At 47.3% G+C, this 24,578-nt stretch overlaps 1 protein-coding gene across 1 annotated transcript in view; it reads right to left on the minus strand.

Moving 5' to 3' along the window:
* The window catches only part of LOC143769094 (potassium channel subfamily K member 9-like), a 52,285-nt gene extending 43,632 nt beyond the window's left edge, over positions 1-8,653 (minus strand). The window contains exons 1-2 of the mRNA XM_077257673.1: positions 8,389-8,653; positions 7,433-7,850 (exon numbers count right to left, since the gene is read on the minus strand). Coding sequence (XP_077113788.1) covers positions 7,433-7,763 — 331 coding nt within the window. The 5' untranslated portion in view covers positions 7,764-7,850; positions 8,389-8,653. The remainder of the gene's footprint in view (positions 1-7,432; positions 7,851-8,388) is intronic.
* Between the last annotated feature and the right edge of the window lie 15,925 nt (positions 8,654-24,578).

The following is a 24,578-nucleotide window of genomic DNA, read 5'->3' on the forward strand; positions in this document are numbered from 1 at the left end:
AATGACATCCAACATGTGCTTGATGGGCTACAAGCCATGGTAGCAGATTTAGATCAAGCGGTCTGCTCACAGTAGCTCAGGCAGTCTGGTGTGGTGTTAAAAAACAGCTCCTGGTACACTGTACCATTGGATCCACGATTGAATTTCACTTGCAGTACAGAATGAATCAATGACATATACGACACCTAAAGCATCAAATAATGTCTACACAAACCATAAGAAGGCATTTGCAAGATATTGGGCTACAAGCCAGACATCCAGCTACAGGTGTTCCATTGACTTCACAATACTGCTTCCAAAGGCCTTAATGGTGCACAGCAAGGCAGCAATGGGGGGGAGGGGTCCTATCTTCAGCAACGAGTCCCGCTTTTGTCATGGACCCCGCTTTTGTCTTGGACGCAGTGTTAGCCTGATATTGTCCACATGGTCTCTAGGCAAACACCATGAAGATGCCTTTAGAAGAGAACATGAAAGGGAGCAGTTTTTCAAAAGACAACACCAGGCTGTTGCCCGTGCTACTCTGAGCAGTGTAGCCTAAACGTGCTACCATGGACTGCAGCATATCAAGGCCTGTCCCCAACAAGTACATCTGGGATGTTATTGGTCAGCAATTGCAAAAGTAGTTGCCAGTAGCGGATCTTGATTATTTGTGTGTAAACATTCAACAGACAACCATTAGTATATTTTCTTTTAAATCTCTTTATTGAAATAAAAAAAAAATATATATTATAGGGAAGAAATACACTATACTAACAACACAATACACAAAATTTAAGGGGAAGGGAAGGAAATAATAGATTGTTGTATGCCAAAATCAGATGTGGAACTTACAAAGAAAACCTTTCATTGAAAGACTGACATCTTTGTTCTGTGTTTTTGAGACATTCCTGGTTTTGGCATACAAACACCGATAAAACACTAATCAAAACTACAGATGTGTGAATGAGGCCTATGGGTGTGTATTTCAGCGCATAGTGCTCATTCTCGATACTGAATAAACTGAGAAGTTTGAAAATTTGCTTCCATTTTTCATTATTTACATGTCTATTGATTCTGTGATTTTCATAATTACACGATTCTTCCTTCTAGGCGTTACAATTTTAACATTGAGGAATATATATCTTAATATAGATTATGCCTGGGATACTAGGATCTCTTTTCGTAAGTTTTTTGACGGTTCTACTATCAGAAAAGCGATTAAAAAAATGTATTAAAGATACCTTGGGGGGTGGGGGATGGGGTTGGTGCTTGCTCTCCACCGCTGCTCCAGTCTGCATTTTGGCTGTAGTGGTGACATTGCGTTAACAGCGCACATTACTGCTATAGCCAATCACTGAGCTAGGCAGCTCATGCCCTCTACATCAGCAGAGCTGGTGAGCTAAATGATTGGCTGCAGCAGGGAAGTGTACTGTAGTCGTGACGTCATCATTACGGCCAAAATACCGGGACCGGCGGTGCAGCAGATAGGCCGGGGGAATTTGACTGCCGTCTGTCACTATTACTGCAAGAATACAATGATACAATGGGATGGGGGCCACTTTCTTAAAAATGGAAAATCCCTTTAAAGACTGAACTGCTGCTTTTTTCTGCTTCTTCATATCCAAGTCACTTTATCGCATCTTTCATAGCAGTCAATGAAGGTTGAGTCTTATAGTCAGGGTTTGACAGTTAATAAAATGCAGCAATAACTGTTTTATGGGTGTCACGGAGCACATCGGAGGGAAATCATACTCTCAGCAATTCCACAATATTTTGTATGGCCAAAAATAGGTCTGCAGTTACCCTCTGACATCGCCGCATAGTAATAGAGACAGCGGAGAGAAGAATGACTTGTCTACAGCACTGAGCCATTCTAAGGTTATGTCAAGTACAGAAAGAAATTAAGCAGATGGGACCTAAAAGGATATTTTGGGAGCAAGAAGGAAAAATGGATGAGTAATAGAGAAGATGTGACTTTTTCAGTAAAATATTACCTAAATTAGTCTGTGTGTGTGTGCACAGAATAGGCGAGACGTGATTACTCCAGGCTGGGCAGTAGTCGCAGCTCCTGCTGTAAACCTAAATAGGGCGCCATTAAAGGCTCATTTACACTCACTGATTACCGTCATGAATCCCCTGTTTCTGAACAATCAGAAGGTTAATTGACCAAAGTTAATGAACTAGAAGAGTTTTGAAACCATAGTAGATTATTTTTATGGTGTTACCATAGTAATTATCATTATCAGCGGCATAAGTGGTTAACGCGGTTACTTTGTTCCCCATACGATTAGATATTGGCCGATACTGGTGGAATTGGTTGACAATAAAATGTGTATGAGGGTCTCCAACAAATGATGCTGGTGAGAGAAGGATCTGGCCTGTTGGATTTTCAACGACGTATCCCTTTGTCTTCCGCAGAGAAAAGGCCACTACAAGAGGAGACTGAAAGCAGCATCCTCATAGAGAACATGTAGTGGAATAGGCATCATAAAAAAAAACATCTAAATGTGAGAGCAGAACGGAATATACCTCGGGAGGTATAAAACAACTTGATATAAAGAATGGTGATAAAATATTTATTTTTACTATTCAGCGAAACCACTGCTGATTCTGGGCTCAGGAGTCCAGGGGGCGGTCCTACTCTGTGCGGACAGCCTTTCATTTGTAAGAGATAGCTGTCAATCATTGACTAGGACTGCCCACTGGACATGTAAGCCGACAATGAGCTAATTCATAATTTGTTATAGTTGTGGGAAAACATTCAGAACATTAACCAGTTCATTTTTGTTCCTAAAACATGATGGCTGCAGATTGGACTGTTAAGGCTTGTGCACAATGTTAACTCAGAAATATGCTTGGAATTTCTAAAAAGTGATACTTAACCTTTAATTTATAGTATTTAGCAATATCTAATGTATTTGATCAAGGGCGAGGAACAACGTTGTCCTCCTCCACGTCTCAACCCTCTCAGCCACATTACTGCCTCCCCCGTATACACACACAGGTTTTTCTTCTGTATACACATCAGCAAGGTAAAGAACAATAACCATACAGAACCAAGTCACTAAGTGCACAGATTTATGCAAGTTTCAAAACCATATTTATCACCTGATTTTACAAGGAAATGCTCATGTCCCAGGAGTTGCTCATCGGCGCCCCCTAATGTTGTGTATACACATGCACTTCCAATATTGATAGGGTAAAAAAGCTACGTAACATGCAATCTACAGTACTATATAGAGACAACTTGTGTACATGACTGGGAGGATGTAAATCCTAAGCTACTTAAGGTATTTACACTTTTTCTTGGATATTTCAATAAATCTCTTTGATATCAATATAAAGTCATTTGACTGGTGTCTCTAAACGGCTGACAAGCCCTTTTCGGTTACCAGACCTCCAAATGTGTGAAAGGATGACATGTCTGCGATACAGAGTCATCAAGCAAAGCTACTTGTTATATTGGGTTCAATTCAAAGACGCCACCTTTTGCAATTTACTGCTTAACAAAAAGCCTCATGTATGTACAGATTTTTAATTCCATAGTTTACTGCTCGTTACCAAGGTTACCGACCACCACATAGATGGACTTTCTTTAGGCAATGACCAAACGCGTGCACGTGGTCCGATATATAAGTGCCGAATTAATAGCTGGATTTAGCGACCCTGCACGTCTCATCTGATTGAATAACTGAATGGTCAGAGAGCAGGATGTTCAGGCCATTAACTGAGAAAAGAAGACTTAATGGTTTTTATATACAGAGAAACATAAAGGAAAATGTTATCAAGATATACAGAATGTGGTTACATACAAGACAGAAGGTGAAGCTCCTGGGCTCCAATCCATTACTGGACTCCTCATCTACTACATACCATTTATAATATAGTGCCTAATATGGCAGGAAATCTTTGGGGCTCTCCACCTCCTATACCTACACCATTATTGAACCCCAGTCTCTGGGACAGGCTGATAAAACAGCACGATACAGTACAGGGATATAAGAATAAATGTGAGCAAATAGATTCCTAACAATTCCATTTCTGTACAAATTTGACAAAAAAAAAATCACATTTAACTGAATCCAAAAAATTCAGGAGTCCATTCACATGAGTCCAGCAAAATAACGGCCAGTCGCCACTTTGCTAGATTCTTTAGAGGGCTGGAAAAGGTAAAAAGTAAAAAGATTACACGTCCTAGACCAGATGTCACATCACATGTCCTAGGCCGGATCCTCACATGTCCTAGGCCGGATCCTCACATGTCCTGTTGTCGCAGTTTACCGACTGGTTCTCTTCTTGCTCGATGATAAAGTTCAGATTATAGTTCGGATCTTTCGGGGATGGCTAGGGTTTTTGAAGTCATGTGGAGCACACGAAAAATTCAGAGACATCAATGATGTGTGTCATGCCCTAGTGGGACTAAGTAAGGCATAGTCAGCACACGAAGAGCTGAACCAAAAACCAAGAAGACCGATCTGAAGAAAGTGGAGGACTGGGCAAGAATATGCAGTGTCAGAACAGGCAAAGAGCGGGTCAGAACAGGCAAGGAGCGGGTCTAGGACAGGCAAGGAGCAGGCCGAGGACAGGCAAGGAGCGGGCAGAGGACAGGCAAGGAGCGGGCCGAGGACAGGCAAGGAGCGGGCCGAGGACAGGCAAGGAGCGGGCCGAGGACAGGCAAGGAGCGGGCCGAGGACAGGCAAGGAGCGGGCCGAGGACAGGCAAGGAGCGGGCCGAGGACAGGCAAGGAGCGGGCCGAGGACAGGCAAGGAGCGGGCCGAGGACAGGCAAGGAGCGGGCCGAGGACAGGCAAGGAGCGGGCCTAGGACAGGCAAGGATCAGGCCGAGGACAGGCAAGGAGCGGGCCGAGGACAGGCAAGGAGCGGGCCGAGGACAGGCAAGGAGCGGGCCGAGGACAGGCAAGGAGCGGGCCGAGGACAGGCAAGGAGCGGGCCGAGGACAGGCAAGGAGCGGGCCGAGGACAGGCAAGGAGCGGGCCGAGGACAGGCAAGGAGCGGGCCGAGGACAGGCAAGGAGCGGGCCGAGGACAGGCAAGGAGCGGGCCGAGGACAGGCAAGGAGCGGGCCTAGGACAGGCAAGGAGCGGGCCTAGGACAGGAGAGTATAATCTACTAACCTCTTCTTAGCCCTCAGCATATTATATTTTGAGGGCAGGAGAAATCTCAGAGTGTAATATGCATCTTTTCAGGACACATCTAATTTGGCCCGAATGTAATATGTAGGCTAAGACAAGAAAATCTGATGAAATGAATTAGGAAATGTAAATTTACCAACATAAAGCAAAGAAACGATCTATCCAGAGGAGACGGTAAGAAAAGAGAGGGCTTATTGGACTCTAAAGAAACTGTCTGTTTCCATGGACACTTTGATACTATCCTGCAAAAATGTGAACATCATTTCACCCAGATTTTTATTTTAGGCTTTCTTCCCTGCTAAAGAACATAAGGCTGTAAAGGGAATAGTGACATTCATCATTCATTGATGACATTTATGGAGGTTTAGCGACACTTTTAGCGACACTTTTTCTCACACATAAGAGCATCTCTGAGATAGTCAGTGCTGACTCATCTGCAGGGTCCTGGTCAGGAATCTGGAGCTCAGAGGTCATAGGGGTTGCAGTTTAGGGGAGTCTGAAGCCCAGACTCACTAACTTAGGCCAGTCTCACACGTCCAGATAATTCCAGTACCGGAGAAAAAGGGTACCGGAGTTATCCGTGTCCGTGGTGGGATCCGTATGATGTCCGTGAGTACGTTTTTAGGGTCCGTGTGCTGTACGTGTGCTGTACGTGTGCGTGTATTGCAACAATTTTTACAATTTTAACCCTATGACAGGAAAAACGCACACGGACAGCACACAGATGGCACACGGACAGCATCCGTGTGCGGTACGTGTTTACATGCACCCATTGACTTTAATGGGTCCGTGTGATCCGTGCGCTCCCACAAACACTGACATGTCTCCGTGTTTTTCAAACGGACACACGGTCCGTGAAAACACGCTGACATGTGCAGAGACACATTTATTTTAATGTGTCTACGTGAGTCAGTGTCTCCGGTACGTGAGAAAACTGTCACCACACGTACCGGAGCCACTGATGTGTGAAACCGGCCTAAGTGAGGGAAGTAGTGCATACAAAACCAGTAGGCAAAATGGTGAACTGAGGCTCTGGGCGAAAACCAAGGGTGAAACGGACACCCAAATTAGCATGTTTGATACAACTTTAGTTTCTGCAAAACAATGACAGCGATTAGAACACATGAGGGCCAAATCGTTAATTTATAACAACAGTCTTAATGGTGGGTGGGGCAAGATGATCTGAATTCATTAAAATTGACATTTTCTTAGTGATGTGCGCCATGCCAGAAATGCTACTCACATTACGATTGATGATGATGATGAGTATGAATCACAGACATTGGTGTAAAAAAAAAAACAAACAAAAAAAAAACAATAAAAATAGGCAAAACTTTGGCTCATAAGGGTATGCTCATACTAGGTTTTTTTTTTTCCTTTTATGGGAAAATTTTGTGGTGTTATGTTCAAACTTTTAAGTTACTAGTAACCTTGGAAAATGCTATTTACCTGTAGATATAGGGTTAATCTGCAGGTAAACAGCATTTACTATGCTGCCAAGCCGCAATACTAAATATGCGGCAATAGCAATAATGAACTTTGTTCGCCCTGGGAGCCACTGGCTTTCAGTCATAGAGCCACTTTAATGAACAGCAACAGCCGGCTGTGCAGAAAAAAAAAAGACGCCCTTTAAACCTGGTATTGGTGCTTGAGGGGTGCGCAAAGACCCCGGGACAGAACTGACACATGGCAGGTTGGGGTCCTGGTACAGATCTGCTATGGAGGCCTAGTAGCATCCACTTACACCTATGTCTGATGCTCCGCACTAGAATCACACTGCGATTACCAGATATAATCAGTACAGAAGATGAGAAAACTGCATAAACAACAACTCCCCAATATAGTGTGTACAAGGAATGCCTTGGGATCTTCCCGTAACCTTCAGATGTGATGAGATCCCTGACATGGAATGATTTATGCCATTTGTAAGACTTGGAGGCCGGCTACACCCCCCGCCTAGTTCACACAGCTATAAGTAAAGTACACAGACAAGCCATATCCCTCCTATAGCTAGAGAGGCAGCAATCACATCATTTCATGAGCTTTCTATTCAGGGAAAAGCTTTTAAGAACAAAAAGCAAAATCTGTATTATGTAATTCAGCTCGAAACGCCGGAATTTTCCTCTGCAGAGTGTAACGCAACATTTATTTCATTAAACGGGGGTAGGGTGTGTATATATTTATATAGTGTCTTACATAGGACTGCAGGTAAATATGCCGACCTGTGTGTTGCCATAGGTTAGAACAGGAGACACATGCTCAGCTCTGCTGTATCCGGATACATGGCAGCACCAACTCTTACCTATTGTAGTAATTACTGTAATGGCAAAATAAAAGGAGCCAGCAAACTTCCACTGCTTGCCTGCTCGGTGGGGCTCGGACTGCAGGACCACGCGCTCGATCTCTCGGTAGTCCTCCTCGGTGAAATGATATTTCTTCTTGAGGTCTGTCCTCTTTTCCTCTAAGATTCTCTTTCTGGAACTTTCAGATTCTGATTCCAGGGCATCAAAAACAGCAGCCCCCACCAAAAGGTAGGAGAACATGCAGAGGATCAGAGACAGAGTCCGGATATTCTGCTTCTTCATTTTGTGTAGGAAGAGTGACAATCCGGACCTGAACATCAAACTAGACATTCGCTCACAGGACGACCTGCGACTGGTCACATCTTACCGCCGGGGACTGCGCGGTCACCAGACAATCCCACAAGCCAGCGGTGGCACCTGGAGGGAGAGACAAACACCGGACAGCATTCAGACTGGTACCTTCTCTGATCTTATGTGATAATAATGGAGCACAGACGAGTTTGACATGTGAATAAAATCATTCCAAGGCAGCGGGAATACTGGCTGTCAGCTCTGCTACACTGGTATCCACTAACATGGGTTCTACATGTACCACCTCCATCCTAACTTCAGGAATATAAATGGAAACTGCATAGAGCCGGGCTACTGATAAGAGGATACAGGGCTGCTGGGATCTCTAGTGCATCACAAAGGATTCTCATTATTTGCCCTCTTCATTAGGGGCCATGATAGGGAATTGCTAGTTGAGTAATTGTCTGATGTATTACTATCCTAAAGCCCTGACAGAAGATGGCTTGGTATTACACAGGGCACAGTACTGTGACCTTGGGCATGCCCACCCATTAATAGTTAATTGGCAAACTTTAGCATCAGATGGCATGGCCCCTACAGTCTGGGGTGACAGCAGCCAGGTACATGCTGGGAGTGGTGTGTCCGCCCGTCTGTCTGAGCTCACCTCTCACAGGTTCTACTGTCCGTGCAGCCTGGACTCCCTGCAGCCACCATCATTCTCAAGACCCTACAAGTGGTGAAGCCTCCATAGTCCTGGCTGAGTGTGGGTCATACCATGTGGCGTCCACCCCTGTGCACCTGGACCTGTGCGCTCCCGCAGCCACACCTGAGCCGGCCGGGAGGGGGCGCCGCTAGCGGAGGCGCCGCTGACTGCTCTCCATCACTCCCAGGTGCCTTTTGAACTGGCCCGCGACAGGCTGCTGTCTCCGCACTTGAGAACACACTGCGCATGCTCAGCTTTTTAACTCTTGCCTGAAGGACTGGAGGGGGTGGGGGTGCAGCATCCCCTTGGAGATGTGCCATAGCAACAGAGATCGCAGAATTTAAGATTTGCTCCCACTTAGCAACATGCAGTGTATACTACTGGGAAGTGGTGGCGAGCAGGGGGTGGGGGGCACAGGACTGCAGGTGGGCACAGAGTCTGTGTTTTCACACTCTCTAATAAATAGCACAAGGGCATGTACCAGTGTTGTACCATGTGATGACAGCTTGTGCCCATCTCCCATTGGAAGTGCTGGCAACTCATATTAATAAGCACAGAGTGCCTTTCATTTCTGTGGCATTCATAATCAGTGCCGGTCAGTGCCTCCATAATCAGTGCCGGTCAGAGTGCCTCCATAATCAGTGCCGGTCAGAGTGCCTCCATAATCAGTGCCGGTCAGAGTGCCTCCATAAACAGTGCCGGTCAGAGTGCCTCCATAATCAGTGCCGGTCAGTGCCTCCATAATCAGTGCCGGTCAGAGTGCCTCCATAATCAGTGCCGGTCAGAGTGCCTCCATAATCAGTGCCGGTCAGAGTGCCTCCATAATCAGTGCCGGTCAGAGTGCCTCCATAATCAGTGCCGGTCAGAGTGCCTCCATAATCAGTGCCGGTCAGAGTGCCTCCATAATCAGTGCCGGTCAGAGTGCCTCCATAAACAGTGCCGGTCAGAGTGCCTCCATAATCAGTGCCGGTCAGTGCCTCCATAATCAGTGCCGGTCAGACTGCCTCCATAATCAGTGCCGGTCAGAGTGCCTCCATAATCAGTGCCGGTCAGACTGCCTCCATAATCAGTGCCGGTCAGAGTGCCTCCATAATCAGTGCCGGTCAGTGCCTCCATAAACAGTGCCGGTCAGTGCCTCCATAATCAGTGCCGGTCAGTGCCTCCATAATCAGTGCCGGTCAGTGCCTCCATAATCAGTGCCGGTCAGTGCCTCCATAATCAGTGCCGGTCAGACTGCCTCCATAAACAGTGCCGGTCAGAGTGCCTCCATAATCAGTGCCGGTCAGACTGCCTCCATAATCAGTGCCGGTCAGAGTGCCTCCATAATCAGTGCCGGTCAGTGCCTCCATAAACAGTGCCGGTCAGTGCCTCCATAATCAGTGCCGGTCAGTGCCTCCATAATCAGTGCCGGTCAGTGCCTCCATAATCAGTGCCGGTCAGACTGCCTCCATAATCAGTGCCGGTCAGAGTGCCTCCATAATCAGTGCCGGTCAGACTGCCTCCATAATCAGTGCCGGTCAGAGTGCCTCCATAATCAGTGCCGGTCAGACTGCCTCCATAATCAGTGCCGGTCAGAGTGCCTCCATAATCAGTGCCGGTCAGACTGCCTCCATAAACAGTGCCGGTCAGTGCCTCCATAATCAGTGCCGGTCAGAGTGCCTCCATAATCAGTGCCGGTCAGTGCCTCCATAAACAGTGCCGGTCAGTGCCTCCATAATCAGTGCCGGTCAGACTGCCTCCATAATCAGTGCCGGTCAGTGCCTCCATAATCAGTGCCGGTCAGAGTGCCTCCATAAACAGTGCCGGTCAGTGCCTCCATAATCAGTGCCGGTCAGTGCCTCCATAATCAGTGCCGGTCAGTGCCTCCATAATCAGTGCCGGTCAGACTGCCTCCATAATCAGTGCCGGTCAGAGTGCCTCCATAATCAGTGCCGGTCAGACTGCCTCCATAATCAGTGCCGGTCAGAGTGCCTCCATAATCAGTGCCGGTCAGTGCCTCCATAATCAGTGCCGGTCAGTGCCTCCATAATCAGTGCCGGTCAGTGCCTCCATAAACAGTGCCGGTCAGTGCCTCCATAATCAGTGCCGGTCAGTGCCTCCATAATCAGTGCCGGTCAGTGCCTCCATAATCAGTGCCGGTCAGTGCCTCCATAATCAGTGCCGGTCAGAGTGCCTCCATAATCAGTGCCGGTCAGTGCCTCCATAAACAGTGCCGGTCAGTGCCTCCATAATCAGTGCCGGTCAGACTGCCTCCATAATCAGTGCCGGTCAGTGCCTCCATAAACAGTGCCGGTCAGTGCCTCCATAATCAGTGCCGGTCAGTGCCTCCATAATCAGTGCCGGTCAGTGCCTCCATAATCAGTGCCGGTCAGAGTGCCTCCATAATCAGTGCCGGTCAGAGTGCCTCCATAATCAGTGCCGGTCAGAGTGCCTCCATAATCAGTGCCGGTCAGAGTGCCTCCATAATCAGTGCCGGTCAGAGTGCCTCCATAATCAGTGCCGGTCAGAGTGCCTCCATAATCAGTGCCGGTCAGAGTGCCTCCGTAATCAGTGCCGGTCAGAGTGCCTCCGTAATCAGTGCTGGTCAGAGTGCCTCCATAATCAGTGCCGGTCAGACTGCCTCCATAATCAGTGCCGGTCAGTGCCTCCATAATCAGTGCCGGTCAGACTGCCTCCATAAACAGTGCCGTTCAGAGTGCCTCCATAATCAGTGCCGGTCAGAGTGCCTCCATAATCAGTGCCGGTCAGACTGCCTCCATAATCAGTGCCGGTCAGACTGCCTCCATAAACAGTGCCGTTCAGAGTGCCTCCATAATCAGTGCCGGTCAGACTGCCTCCATAATCAGTGCCGGTCAGACTGCCTCCATAAACAGTGCCGTTCAGAGTGCCTCCATAATCAGTGCCGGTCAGAGTGCCTCCATAATCAGTGCCGGTCAGACTGCCTCCATAATCAGTGCCGGTCAGTGCCTCCATAAACAGTGCCGGTCAGAGTGCCTCCATAATCAGTGCCGGTCAGTGCCTCCATAATCAGTGCCGGTCAGTGCCTCCATAATCAGTGCCGGTCAGTGCCTCCATAATCAGTGCCGGTCAGTGCCTCCATAATCAGTGCCGGTCAGAGTGCCTCCATAATCAGTGCCGGTCAGTGCCTCCATAATCAGTGCCGGTCAGTGCCTCCATAATCAGTGCCGGTCAGACTGCCTCCATAATCAGTGCCGGTCAGAGTGCCTCCATAATCAGTGCCGGTCAGTGCCTCCATAATCAGTGCCGGTCAGACTGCCTCCATAAACAGTGCCGGTCAGAGTGCCTCCATAATCAGTGCCGGTCAGACTGCCTCCATAATCAGTGCCGGTCAGAGTGCCTCCATAATCAGTGCCGGTCAGTGCCTCCATAAACAGTGCCGGTCAGTGCCTCCATAATCAGTGCCGGTCAGTGCCTCCATAATCAGTGCCGGTCAGTGCCTCCATAATCAGTGCCGGTCAGACTGCCTCCATAATCAGTGCCGGTCAGAGTGCCTCCATAATCAGTGCCGGTCAGACTGCCTCCATAATCAGTGCCGGTCAGAGTGCCTCCATAATCAGTGCCGGTCAGACTGCCTCCATAATCAGTGCCGGTCAGAGTGCCTCCATAATCAGTGCCGGTCAGACTGCCTCCATAAACAGTGCCGGTCAGTGCCTCCATAATCAGTGCCGGTCAGAGTGCCTCCATAATCAGTGCCGGTCAGTGCCTCCATAAACAGTGCCGGTCAGTGCCTCCATAATCAGTGCCGGTCAGACTGCCTCCATAATCAGTGCCGGTCAGTGCCTCCATAATCAGTGCCGGTCAGAGTGCCTCCATAAACAGTGCCGGTCAGTGCCTCCATAATCAGTGCCGGTCAGTGCCTCCATAATCAGTGCCGGTCAGTGCCTCCATAATCAGTGCCGGTCAGACTGCCTCCATAATCAGTGCCGGTCAGAGTGCCTCCATAATCAGTGCCGGTCAGACTGCCTCCATAATCAGTGCCGGTCAGAGTGCCTCCATAATCAGTGCCGGTCAGTGCCTCCATAATCAGTGCCGGTCAGTGCCTCCATAATCAGTGCCGGTCAGTGCCTCCATAAACAGTGCCGGTCAGTGCCTCCATAATCAGTGCCGGTCAGTGCCTCCATAATCAGTGCCGGTCAGTGCCTCCATAATCAGTGCCGGTCAGTGCCTCCATAATCAGTGCCGGTCAGAGTGCCTCCATAATCAGTGCCGGTCAGTGCCTCCATAAACAGTGCCGGTCAGTGCCTCCATAATCAGTGCCGGTCAGACTGCCTCCATAATCAGTGCCGGTCAGTGCCTCCATAAACAGTGCCGGTCAGTGCCTCCATAATCAGTGCCGGTCAGTGCCTCCATAATCAGTGCCGGTCAGTGCCTCCATAATCAGTGCCGGTCAGAGTGCCTCCATAATCAGTGCCGGTCAGAGTGCCTCCATAATCAGTGCCGGTCAGAGTGCCTCCATAATCAGTGCCGGTCAGAGTGCCTCCATAATCAGTGCCGGTCAGAGTGCCTCCATAATCAGTGCCGGTCAGAGTGCCTCCATAATCAGTGCCGGTCAGAGTGCCTCCGTAATCAGTGCCGGTCAGAGTGCCTCCGTAATCAGTGCTGGTCAGAGTGCCTCCATAATCAGTGCCGGTCAGACTGCCTCCATAATCAGTGCCGGTCAGTGCCTCCATAATCAGTGCCGGTCAGACTGCCTCCATAAACAGTGCCGTTCAGAGTGCCTCCATAATCAGTGCCGGTCAGAGTGCCTCCATAATCAGTGCCGGTCAGACTGCCTCCATAATCAGTGCCGGTCAGACTGCCTCCATAAACAGTGCCGTTCAGAGTGCCTCCATAATCAGTGCCGGTCAGACTGCCTCCATAATCAGTGCCGGTCAGACTGCCTCCATAAACAGTGCCGTTCAGAGTGCCTCCATAATCAGTGCCGGTCAGAGTGCCTCCATAATCAGTGCCGGTCAGACTGCCTCCATAATCAGTGCCGGTCAGTGCCTCCATAAACAGTGCCGGTCAGAGTGCCTCCATAATCAGTGCCGGTCAGTGCCTCCATAATCAGTGCCGGTCAGTGCCTCCATAATCAGTGCCGGTCAGTGCCTCCATAATCAGTGCCGGTCAGTGCCTCCATAATCAGTGCCGGTCAGAGTGCCTCCATAATCAGTGCCGGTCAGAGTGCCTCCATAATCAGTGCCGGTCAGACTGCCTCCGTAATTAGTGCGTGCCGGTCAGAATGACCCTACAAACAGTGCTGGGCAGCAATATTGTGTCCCGTTAACTTCTATGGGGAATTCTCACCCCCTGATGTCTCCTGCTTCACAGTATCCAGAGCTGCGCGTCTGTGCAGAAAACCGTTCATTGAATTTACCTTTCAAAGGGAACCTGTCAGACGATTCATGCTGCCCAAACGGCTGCTCCATTACAGTGTCAGTGTGCCCCATCCAGGCCAGGTATATCACTCTCTGAGTGTTTCACAGAACATACACTTTGACAACCTGGCAGGGGACCATAGCCAGATACGAGACTAGTCCGGCACCACCCCGACTGGCTGCTACCAATGCCACAGCAAGTGATTGACAGTCCTACCCTTCTGTGTACATAGGCGGGGGTGGTGCCGGACTAGTCTCGTCTCTGGCTATGGTCCCCCGCCGGATCCTCAAAGTATGTGCATCTCAGAGAATCATATACCAGGCTGTGATCATGCTGGCTACGGGGTGGGCAAAATGAATCGCATGACGTAATTATTATAGGGTTAACATGCCGACAATATTAAGCTTGTTGTGGACTAGGATAACACATTGAGAGAAAAAATGATAGAGTGAATTAGCACTTAAAAAAAACAGCTTAACATCCTGACTTTAGTGTGGCACCTGCAGGAAGTAATCCACTAGCTATTCCCCAATTCGTAGCAGTCTTCTATCGTCTTCCTTGGAGTCTGGGAGGCATGTTCATTTTTAGGGTGACTTTTTAGGAATTAATGGGTAGATGTAAGTATCTGGTTCTTCAGTAGATGTTTGCTGTTATTGAGTAATCTGGTCTTTTTATTTTATAAATCAGTAGAAAACATGAAAAGAAGAAACCTTTGTCATATACTGTATCTTATCAGATAAATCTGCGTCTTTCTCCTCCTGGACTGATCTTCCAGTCTCAATTATTAGGTACTATCTGTATTCAGATTTTACCCATGAATTAGGAATTGTGAGAATGACAGATACAGTCAAAAAATTGAAAGAAATGGATATCTTGAATAATGTATATTTAATTTTTTTTTCATGTGAAGTATTCATTTATGAAAAATAAAGCAATGGTTACTCTTTAGGCAATAACTGAGCATTTTGGACATATTTAAATAGTGGGTATATAAGACTTATTGCAGGGGAAGAGCCATCCTTTGTCAAAAGAATGAACTTAAACATTTCTATCTTGCTGATCATATGTTCAGTGGTTTTAGCGTCTTAGGATATCAAGACATTAAAAAAAGTGAGCTACTATTCTTCAGACATTTTTTGCTCTGAAAACATTCTGTACGTTACAATATAAGGCTGGTTTCACACTTGCGTTTTGATCTGCAGCGTTTTAAAAAAAACCCGCATGTGGTGAAAAAAAGCATGTAAACGCGTTTAAACGCTGCGTTTTTTTGACGCATGCGTTTTTGCATTGGGTAAAAAAAAACGCGGCATTTTGACGCGTTTACATGCGTTTTTTCATGCGTTTATGTTTTTGAAACGCATTTTGAGAAGTGTGTGACAGCTGCCAATCATCAAAATCAACTAGAAAACCCACTATAAATAGAAATAGCTAGGGTTAGGGTTAGGGATAGGGTTAGGGTTAGGATCCCTAGGGTTAGGGTTAGTGTTAGGGGTAGGGTTAGGGTTTGGATCCCTAGGGTTAGGGTTAGGGGTAGCTTTTTATTAGAAGAATGTCCTGGTCACCAGGTCACTGATAAGCCACCCCCCACCATCAAGGTGATAAAGGGATCCAAACCATACCCCTAACCCTAACCCTGACAAGCCACCCCCCACCATAAAGGTGATAAAGGGATCCTAACCCTAACCTTGACAAGCCACCCCCCACCATCAAGGTGATAAAGGGATCCAAACCCTAACCCTGACAAGCCACCCCCCACCATCAAGGTGATAAAGGGACCCTAACCCTACCCCTAACCCTAACCCTGACAAGCCACCCCCCACCATCAAGGTGATAAAGGGATCCAAACCCTAACCCTAGGGATCCTAGGGATCCATAGGAGTTGGCTATTATGTTGACCTGGTGACCAGGACATTCTTCTAATAAAAAGCTTTGTTCAATGTGGACACCCCAAGATATACGATATAGAGTATTGACTGTCATAGTGTTAGGGTGTCGGTGCTGTCCAAGGTGCTGGAGTCATTCACCATTCAAATCTAAGGCTACTTTCACGCATCAGGTTTTTGCCATCAGGCACAAACCGGCGAGTTCTCTCTCTCTCTCCTCTTTTTTTTTCCCCGGACCAGGAAGTCCAAACTCTATCCCCGAGTTAATTTAAAAAAAAAAAACATCCAGCAAAAAAACAGATCCGTTGCATGAGTTTTTCACAATTTGCAACGGATACGTTTTTAAAAAAATTTGCCGAATCATGCCTAATGGCAAAAAAAAGTGGTGTGTGAAATTAGCCTAAGTAACCACTTTATGGAGCCATCCAACTTTTTGGAGGAGATTACAGAAAATCACATTTGTGGTTCTGTGGGAGCAGTAACACCATACTCTCTTCAGAGTATCCAGCAAAACGGTAAGTAGCTTAGCTTTGTATATTATACAGAAAAAAGGACACAGAGCTCTTTCTTGGAGAGCTTGTTTAAATTAGCCTTATAAGACCTACAGGTCAATAAATGGCAAGAGCTGACACTAGTGATCAGCGAATACATTTGGCACTATTCGTTACTCGCACGAATAGTATGGTATTCGGGGCTATTCGTTACTATTCGGCGAGTAATTAGGTATTCACCTCCGTATATTCAAGTGACCTGCCCAGCATGTTTGGCACTTTATTTGCAGCCATTGAACATGCTAGGCTGGGTTGCCAATACAGTAATGCCGGTGTCATCTTTGGTGAGGGTTTGGGTGAAAGGCAGGTACCTGTGTGTTCTGATCATTGCAAGTACATGATGCAGCTCTCTACTATTTCTCACTTAAAAAATAATATTTGTCTAGCAGTTGTGCGACTGGTGCAATCCGGGTACATATAATCTTACGTGACAATTTATAAGGGGCAAAAATCTTCTTTACTATGAATTTGGAGTGTGTCAGCAAGCCGATTTTTAAAAAATCATAATTTGATATTGTTCTAAAAAATAGCGTATCTTTATCTAGCAGTTGTGCGACTGCTGCAATTCGGGTAGAGATAATCTTACGTGACAATTTAGCTGGGGCAATAATCTTCATTACTTTGCATTTGGAGTGTGTCAGCAAGACAATCTCTAAAAAAAATAGCCACACATTGCTTGATACAGTGAATCTGTGCATAAGACCTTTGTAAGAGTATTTGTGAAAAATAAAGCCAGTATTTTTTAGTTTCATAAGCATAACGCACTCAAGATGAGAAAGGGTGACGTTAAGGGACGTGGATGTGGTGGTGCCCGCCAAGGCCTTGTGACAGATCCAAAGGTCACTGTATCTCATTCTAAGTTCCTGTCAAAATTTGGACAGCGCGCAACACCACTGACGAACCCAGACAAGTGTCAGAATGTTATGGGTTGAATAGCAGACAAAGGCTTCAGTGTGTAGCACCACGAAGTCTTACACATGGTCCAGTCTCAGTAGCTAAGAGGCTGGGCCTCTGAATTCTCAACCTGGTCCTTCTTCCTCCTACCATCAAGAGTCCCAGGAGACATATGACCCCAATGCTGACCACTCTTAGGAACTGTTTACATTCCCTTTGTAATTTGTCAGGCCTCTCAACGTGCACCATTAAAGAGGGTCATGAGGAGGTGGAGTGCAGTGATGCCCAAACATTTGAGCACCCACAGACACAAGAAAGGCACGTTGGGGAAGGTCAATTGATGTCTGAAGAGGTGGAGGATAATCATGATGCACAGTTGCCATCAGGTCAGCCTCAAATCGCAGCTCAGAAGGAGGATCAGATTGAGTAATTGGAAGACGACGTGGTCAATGATGAGGCCACTGATCCAACCGGGCACGATGACATGCCTAGGGAGCACAGTAGTGCAGAGAGGGATGGATCCGTAGCAAGAAAACAGGCATGAAGAGGTAGTGGTTTGCCCAGTGGTAGAACTAGGTCAACTGTTCCACAGAGCCCCCCCCACTCGGCTAGATAACAGGCCAAGGGTGCATTGTTCCCCTGTATGGCAGTTTTTTCTGAAAGTCCTTCAGATAAAATAACTGTAATTTTCAGTGTCTGCCAAACAAAGCTAAGAAGCATGCAAAAGCACATGGCAGCCAAGCACCCCAGGAGGTGGGCAGAACGCCTGGGAACCAAATCTGTGTGTGAGGGTGAAACCACTGCCCCTTCCCCAGTGTTACAGCCTTCCTAATCTGCTGACCATGAAGCAGGCACTGTTGCCTCCTGCCCACAACCAGCAGTTGCACACACACAACAGTCAGCAACTACGTCCACTTCGTTGTCCCAGCACAGCGTTCAGTTGTCCCTGCCCCAGACATTTACTAGAAAGCAGAAATTTGCAGCCACCCACCCACAGGCCCAAACGCTAAACACCCACATTGCCAGATAGCTTGCCTTGGAAATGTTGCCATTTCAACTTGTGGGAAATGAGTCTTTCCACAACCTCTTGGTGGTGGCAGCACCACGGTACTCGATCCCCAGCCTACACTATTTTTCCTGGTGTGCTGTCCCCACATTACATAAGCACCTGTTACACAATATCAACGATGCTCCAGCCAACGCATTCATAAAGAAGGTCCACCTAAACTCCTCAGCAGAACTAGCTTCCCCATCATTCCCCAGCTGGGAAATCTTCAGCACTGCCTTGGTGAACCGGCAGCACGCTCTGCTGAAGCTCATCTTTTTAGGTGGTAAAGCTCACAATGCAGCCACAATGCAGCCAAGCTGTTGAAAGGAATAAGAGAACAGACCGATCAGTGGCTTTCCCCGCTGAGCCTCCACCCATGTCTGGTTGTGTGCGATAACGGAAGTATCTTGGTGGCGGCTTTAAAGCTGGGCAAGCTGGTACATGTTCCATGCATGGCCCATGTGCTGAAATTGGTACAGTGGTTTTAAAAACATACCCTGACTTGCCTGACCTACTTTCCAAAGTATGCCGTGTCAGCGCACATTTCCGAAAGTCATCTCAGGTTTTCGCTGGTCTAGGTTCACTGCAGCAACACTGGAATTTAACCTTCCATATGTTGGCAAGGCTTAGTGAGCAGCAGAGGGCAGTCTCTGAATTCCAGTTTCTCAATGCCCGTCAGAGTAACACTCATCCCCCACACATAACTGCTGTGTGGGTGTGGATCGCTGACCTATGTGAGGTTCTTCAAAACTTTGAGTATTGAACCGAGATGGTAAGCGCTGATGATGCTATTTTGAAAGTAACCATCCTACTTCTCTGTCTATCAAAATTTTTGCTGCAGAATCTGGAAGAGGAAGCTTTGAATGCCGAGCAGGTGGCTATGGAGCAAGATTGTACAATGGCTGATATGACACAGCCCAGCCTCACACAGTACTCTCAGGCCACATTGGGTGATGACGAGGAACAGGAGGAGGAACAGGATTTTTTGTTCTGAGCTACAGAGGGGACTCCCAATCCCAGCTTCATGCATGTCCAGGATAACCTGAATAGTAGGAGGATATGTGTCGTGAGGAGGAGAGGATGGTTACTCTTCTTCCTGGTGAGGACACTGAACTTTTGAATCTTTGTAGTCTGCCACACATGGCAGACTTCATGTCCAGATGCCTTTCCCAAGACCCTTGCATGAAAGACATTTTGTCCACCATGAAATACTGGTTGTGCACTTATCTTGACCCACGGTACAAGGAGAAATTTACTTCTCTAATGTCAGAGTGAGACGTGCTATTTTTAGTGCATGCATGCCAGAGGGCCGTAGTGGAAGACTTGCTCAAAAGATTACCCTCAAACAACTTTGGTGAAAGAGGTACCGGCTGGTTTCCACAACAAGGATTAAAGGGGAGGGCCACAAACACTAGGTGCGACTCAGACGGGGGGAAATGTCCACTAACTTGGCAATTTTCATGAGACCGTCACAGCAGCAAGGGCTATCTGTGTGTGTGTAACTATGACGTGGAGAGAGAAGTTGACCAAGATGGTGAAGGACTACTTGAGCAACCATACCAGCATCCTTTTTGATTCTTCAGTGCCCTTTAGCTATTGGTTGTACAAGCTGCAAATTTGGCCCGACCTCTCCCTGTATGCCTTGGAGATGCTGCCATGCCCTGCCGCCAGTGTGTTGTCTGAGTGGGTTTTTAGTTTGGCAGGTGCAATCATAACAGGTGCACACAGCTGTCAACGGAAAATGCAGACAGGCTGACTCTTCTAAAATTGAACAAGGGCTGGATTTCCTCTGACTATGTAAGCCCTACGGATGACAGCAATGTTATGTAAATGCAGGCCAAATGTTTGTTTTTTTTTGGAAGTTGTCTTAACGTCCATCCCTTACCATCCCAAACCATTTTGTTCAGGAAATCAACTCCTCCTGCTTCTGCAACAAGTACTTAGTGTTCATCTATGTATACCCCACGTGGGTATTGTTTTGTACTTTTTGAAACCTTTGCACATTCTGCAATGGTGAAACTTGAACCCTCTAGCTCTACCTCTTGTAATAACTGCAAAGAGTATTGTGATGTTCTCATGATGGCGTCTTTCAGCGTGCATGATATAGACCCCTTGGGTAATTTTTGGAAGACTTTGCACATTGTGCAATGGTGAAACTTTTACTCTCTCTATATCTACCTATTGTAATAACTGCAAAATGTTTTGTGAGGCCCCCATCACAGTGCCTTTCAGCTTGTATGATACTGACCCCTTGGGGTAATTTTTGGAAACCTTTATACATTGTGCAATGGTCAAATTTCTACTCTCAATCTCTATATATTCTATTATTATTTTTTTTATTGTGTTGCACTTCTCACGGCCTCTTTAACCCCTTAACGACCGCCGATACGCCTTTTAACGGCGGCCGCTAAGGGTACTTAAACCACAGCGCCGTTAATTAACGGCGCTGTGGAAAAAGTGAATAGCGCCCCCCAGAGTCGGATTTTCTCTGGGGTCTCGGTTGCCGAGGGTAGCCGAGACCCCAGAGAACATGATTCGGGGGGTTTTTACCGACCCCCGAGTTGCGATCGCCGGTAATTAACCGTTTACCGGCGGTCGCAACAAAAAAAAAAAAAACGCGATTTGCCGTTTAATTTCTCTGTCCTCCGATGTGATCGCACATCGGAGGACAGAGAAATGTGGTCCCCGATGGCCCCCAATAGCCCCCCAATACTTACCTACCTCCCCCGGTGCTCCTCGTGTCTCCCCATGGGCGCCGCCATCTTTTTTCCGGGAAAAAATGGCGGGCGCACGCGCAGTACGCCCGCCGCCCGGCACCCGGATGTTCTTTGGGGTCTCGGCTGCCGGGGGTAGCCGAGACCCCAAAGAACATGATCGGGGTCGATTTGCACCGACCCCTGCTTTGCGATCGCCGGTAATTAACAGTTTACCGGCGACCGCAAAAAAAAAAAAAAAAAGCGATCAGTTATTTCTCTGTCCTCTGATGTGATCGCACATCAGAGGACAGAGAAATAGGGGGATTCGGGGACCCTATCATACTCACCCGGGGTCCCTGGGTCCTCTTCTGTCTTCTCCTGCCAGCCGGCTTTTTCATCATGGCGGGCGCATGCGCAGTGCGCCCGCTATCTGCTGCCATCTGCCGGCCGGCAGGAGAAGACAAGTTGGGGCTAAAATTAGGGTTAGGGTTAGGGTTAGAGTTAGGGTTAGGGTTGGGGCTAAATTTAGGGTTAGGGTTAGGGCTAGGGTTAGGGTTAGGCTACTTTCACACTAGCGTTTTTTGGCTTCCGTCGCAATGCGTCGTTGGAGAAAAAACGCATCCTGCAAAAGTGCTTGCAGGATGCGTTTTTTCTCCATTGGCTTGCATTAGCGACGCATTGCGACGGATTGCCACATGTCGCATCCGTCGTGCGACGGATGCGTCGTGCTTCGGCGGACCGTCGACACAAAAAAAACTACATGTAACTTTTTTGTGCGACGTGTCCTACATATTTCAGTGCCACGTGCCACGTATTTAAGTGACACGTGCCACGTATCAAAGTGCCACGTGCCACATATTTCAGTGCCACGTATCAAAGTGCCACGTGCCACGTATCAAAGTGCCACGTGCCACGTATCAAAGTGCCACGTGCCACGTATCAAAGTGCCACGTGCCACGTATCAAAGTGCCACGTGCCACATATTTCAGTGCCACGTGCCACGTATCAAAGTGCCACGTGCCACGTATCAAAGTGCCACGTGCCACATCTTTCAGTGCCACGTGCCACGTATTTAAGAGACACGTGCCACGTATCAAAGTGCCACGTGCCACATATTTCAGTGCCACGTGCCACGTATTTAAGTGACACGTGCCACGTATCAAAGTGCCACGTGCCACATATTTCAGTGCCACGTATCAAAGTGCCATGTGCCACGTATCAAAGTGCCACGTGCCACGTATCAAAGTGCCACGTATCAAAGTGCCACGTGCCACGTATCAAAGTGCCACGTGCCACATATTTCAGTGCCATGTATCAAAGTGCCACGTGCCACGTATCAAAGTGCCACGTGCCACATCTTTCAGTGCCACGTGCCACGTATTTAAGAGACATGTGCCACGTATCAAAGTGCCACGTGCCACATATTTCAGTGCCACGTATTTAAGTGACACGTGCCACGTATCAAAGTGCCACGTATCACGTATTTCAGTATTTATGGATCGGGTTGAGATTAGGGTTAGGGCTGTGTTGGGGTTAGGGTTGGAGTTAGAATTGGGGGGTTTCCACTGTTTAGGTACATCAGGGGGTCTCCAAACACGACAGCCAATTTTGCGCTAAAAAAGTCAAATGGTACTCCCTCCCTTCTGAGCTCTGCCGTGCGCCCAAACAGTGGTTTACCCCCACATATGGGGCATCAGCGTACTCGGGATAAATTGGACAACAACTTTTGGGGTCCAATTTCTCCTGTTACCCTTGTGAAAATAAAAACTTGGGGGCTAAAAATCTTTTTTGTTGGAAAAAAATATATTTTTTTATTTTCACTACTCTGCATTATAAATTTCTGTGAAGCACTTGAGCTTTCAAAGTTCTCACCACATATCTAGATAAGTTCCTTAGGGGGTCTAGTTTCCAAAATTTGGTCAATTGTGGGGGTTTCTACTGTTTAGGTACATTAGGGGTCTGCAAACGCAACATAACGCCCGCAGACAATTCTATCAAAGTCTGCATTCCAAAATGGCGCTCCTTCCCTTCCGAGCTCTGCCGTGCGCCCAAACAGTGGTTTACCCCCACATATGGGGTACCAGCATACTCAGGACAAATTGGACAACAACTTTTGGGGTCCAATTTCTCTTGTTACCCTTGTGAAAATAAAAATTTGGGGGCTAAAAAAATCTTTTTTGTGGGAAAAAAAATATTTTTTATTTTCACTACTCTGCATTATAAACTTCTGTGAAGCACTTGGGCATTCAAAGTTCTCACCACATATCTAGATAAGTTCCTTGGGGGGTCTATTTTCCAAAATGGGGTCACTTGTTGGGGGTTTCTACTGTTTAGGTACATTAGGGGTCTGCAAAGGCAACATAACGCCCGCAGACAATTCTATCAAAGTCTGCATTCCAAAATGGCACTCCTTCCCTTCCGAGCTCTGCCGTGCGCCCAAACAGTGGTTTACCCCCACATATGGGGTACCAGCATACTCAGGACAAATTGGACAACAACTTTTGGGGTCCAATTTCTCTTGTTACCCTTGTGAAAATAAAAACTTGGGGGCTAAAAAATCTTTATTGTTAAAAAATATATATTTTTTATTTTCACGACTCTGCATTATAAACTTCTGTGATGCACTTGGGCATTCAAAGTTCTCACTACACATCTAGATAAGTTCCATGGGGGGTCTAGTTTCCAAAATGGGGTCACTTTTGGGGGGTTTCTGCTGTTTAGGCACATCAGGGGCTCTCCAAACGCGACATGGCGTCCGATCTCAATTCCAGTCAATTTTGCATTGAAAAGTCAAATGGCGCTCCTTTGCTTCCGAGCTCAGCCATGCGCCCAAACAGTGGTTTACCCCCACATATGGGGTGTCGGCGTACTCAAGACAAATTGTACAACAGCTTCTGGGGTCCATTTTCTCCTGTTACCCTTGGTAAAATAAAAATTTGGAGGCAAAAAGATCATTTTTGTAGAAAAAATGCGATTTTTTTATTTTCACGGCTCTACGTTATAAACTTCTGTGAAGCACCTGGGGGTTTAAAGTGCTCACCACACATCTAGATAAGTTCCTTAAGGGGTCTAGTTTCCAAAATGGTGTCATATGTGGGGGGTCTCTACTGTTTAGGCACATCAGCGGCTCTCCAAACGTGACATGGCGTCCGATCTCAATTCCAGCCAATTCTACATTGAAAAAGTAAAACGACACTCCTTCTCTTCCAAGCTCTGCGGTGCGCCCAAACAGTGGTTTACCCCCATATATGGGGTATCGACGTACTCAGGAGAAATTGCACAACAACTTTTGTGGTCTAATTTCTCCTGTTACCCTTGTGAAAATAAAAATTTGGGGGCAAAAAGATCATTTTTGTAGAAAAAATGAGATTTTTTATTTTCACGGCTCTACGTTATAAACTTCTGTGAAGCACTTGGGGGTTCAAAGTGCTCACCACACATCTAGATAAGTTCCTTGGGGGGTCTAGTTTCCAAAATGGTATCACTTGTGGGGGGTTTCCACTGTTTAGGCACATCAGGGACTCTCCAAACGCGACATGGCATCCGATCTCAATTCCAGCCAATTCTGCATTGAAAAAGTCAAACGGTGCTCCTTCACTTCCAAGCTCTGCGGTGCGCCCAAACAGTGGTTTACCTCCACATATGGGGTATCGACGTACTCAGGAGAAATTGCACAACAACTTTTGTGGTCTAATTTCTC

Source organism: Ranitomeya variabilis, chromosome 4 (assembly GCF_051348905.1).
Source record: "Ranitomeya variabilis isolate aRanVar5 chromosome 4, aRanVar5.hap1, whole genome shotgun sequence".
NCBI lineage: Eukaryota > Metazoa > Chordata > Amphibia > Anura > Dendrobatidae > Ranitomeya > Ranitomeya variabilis.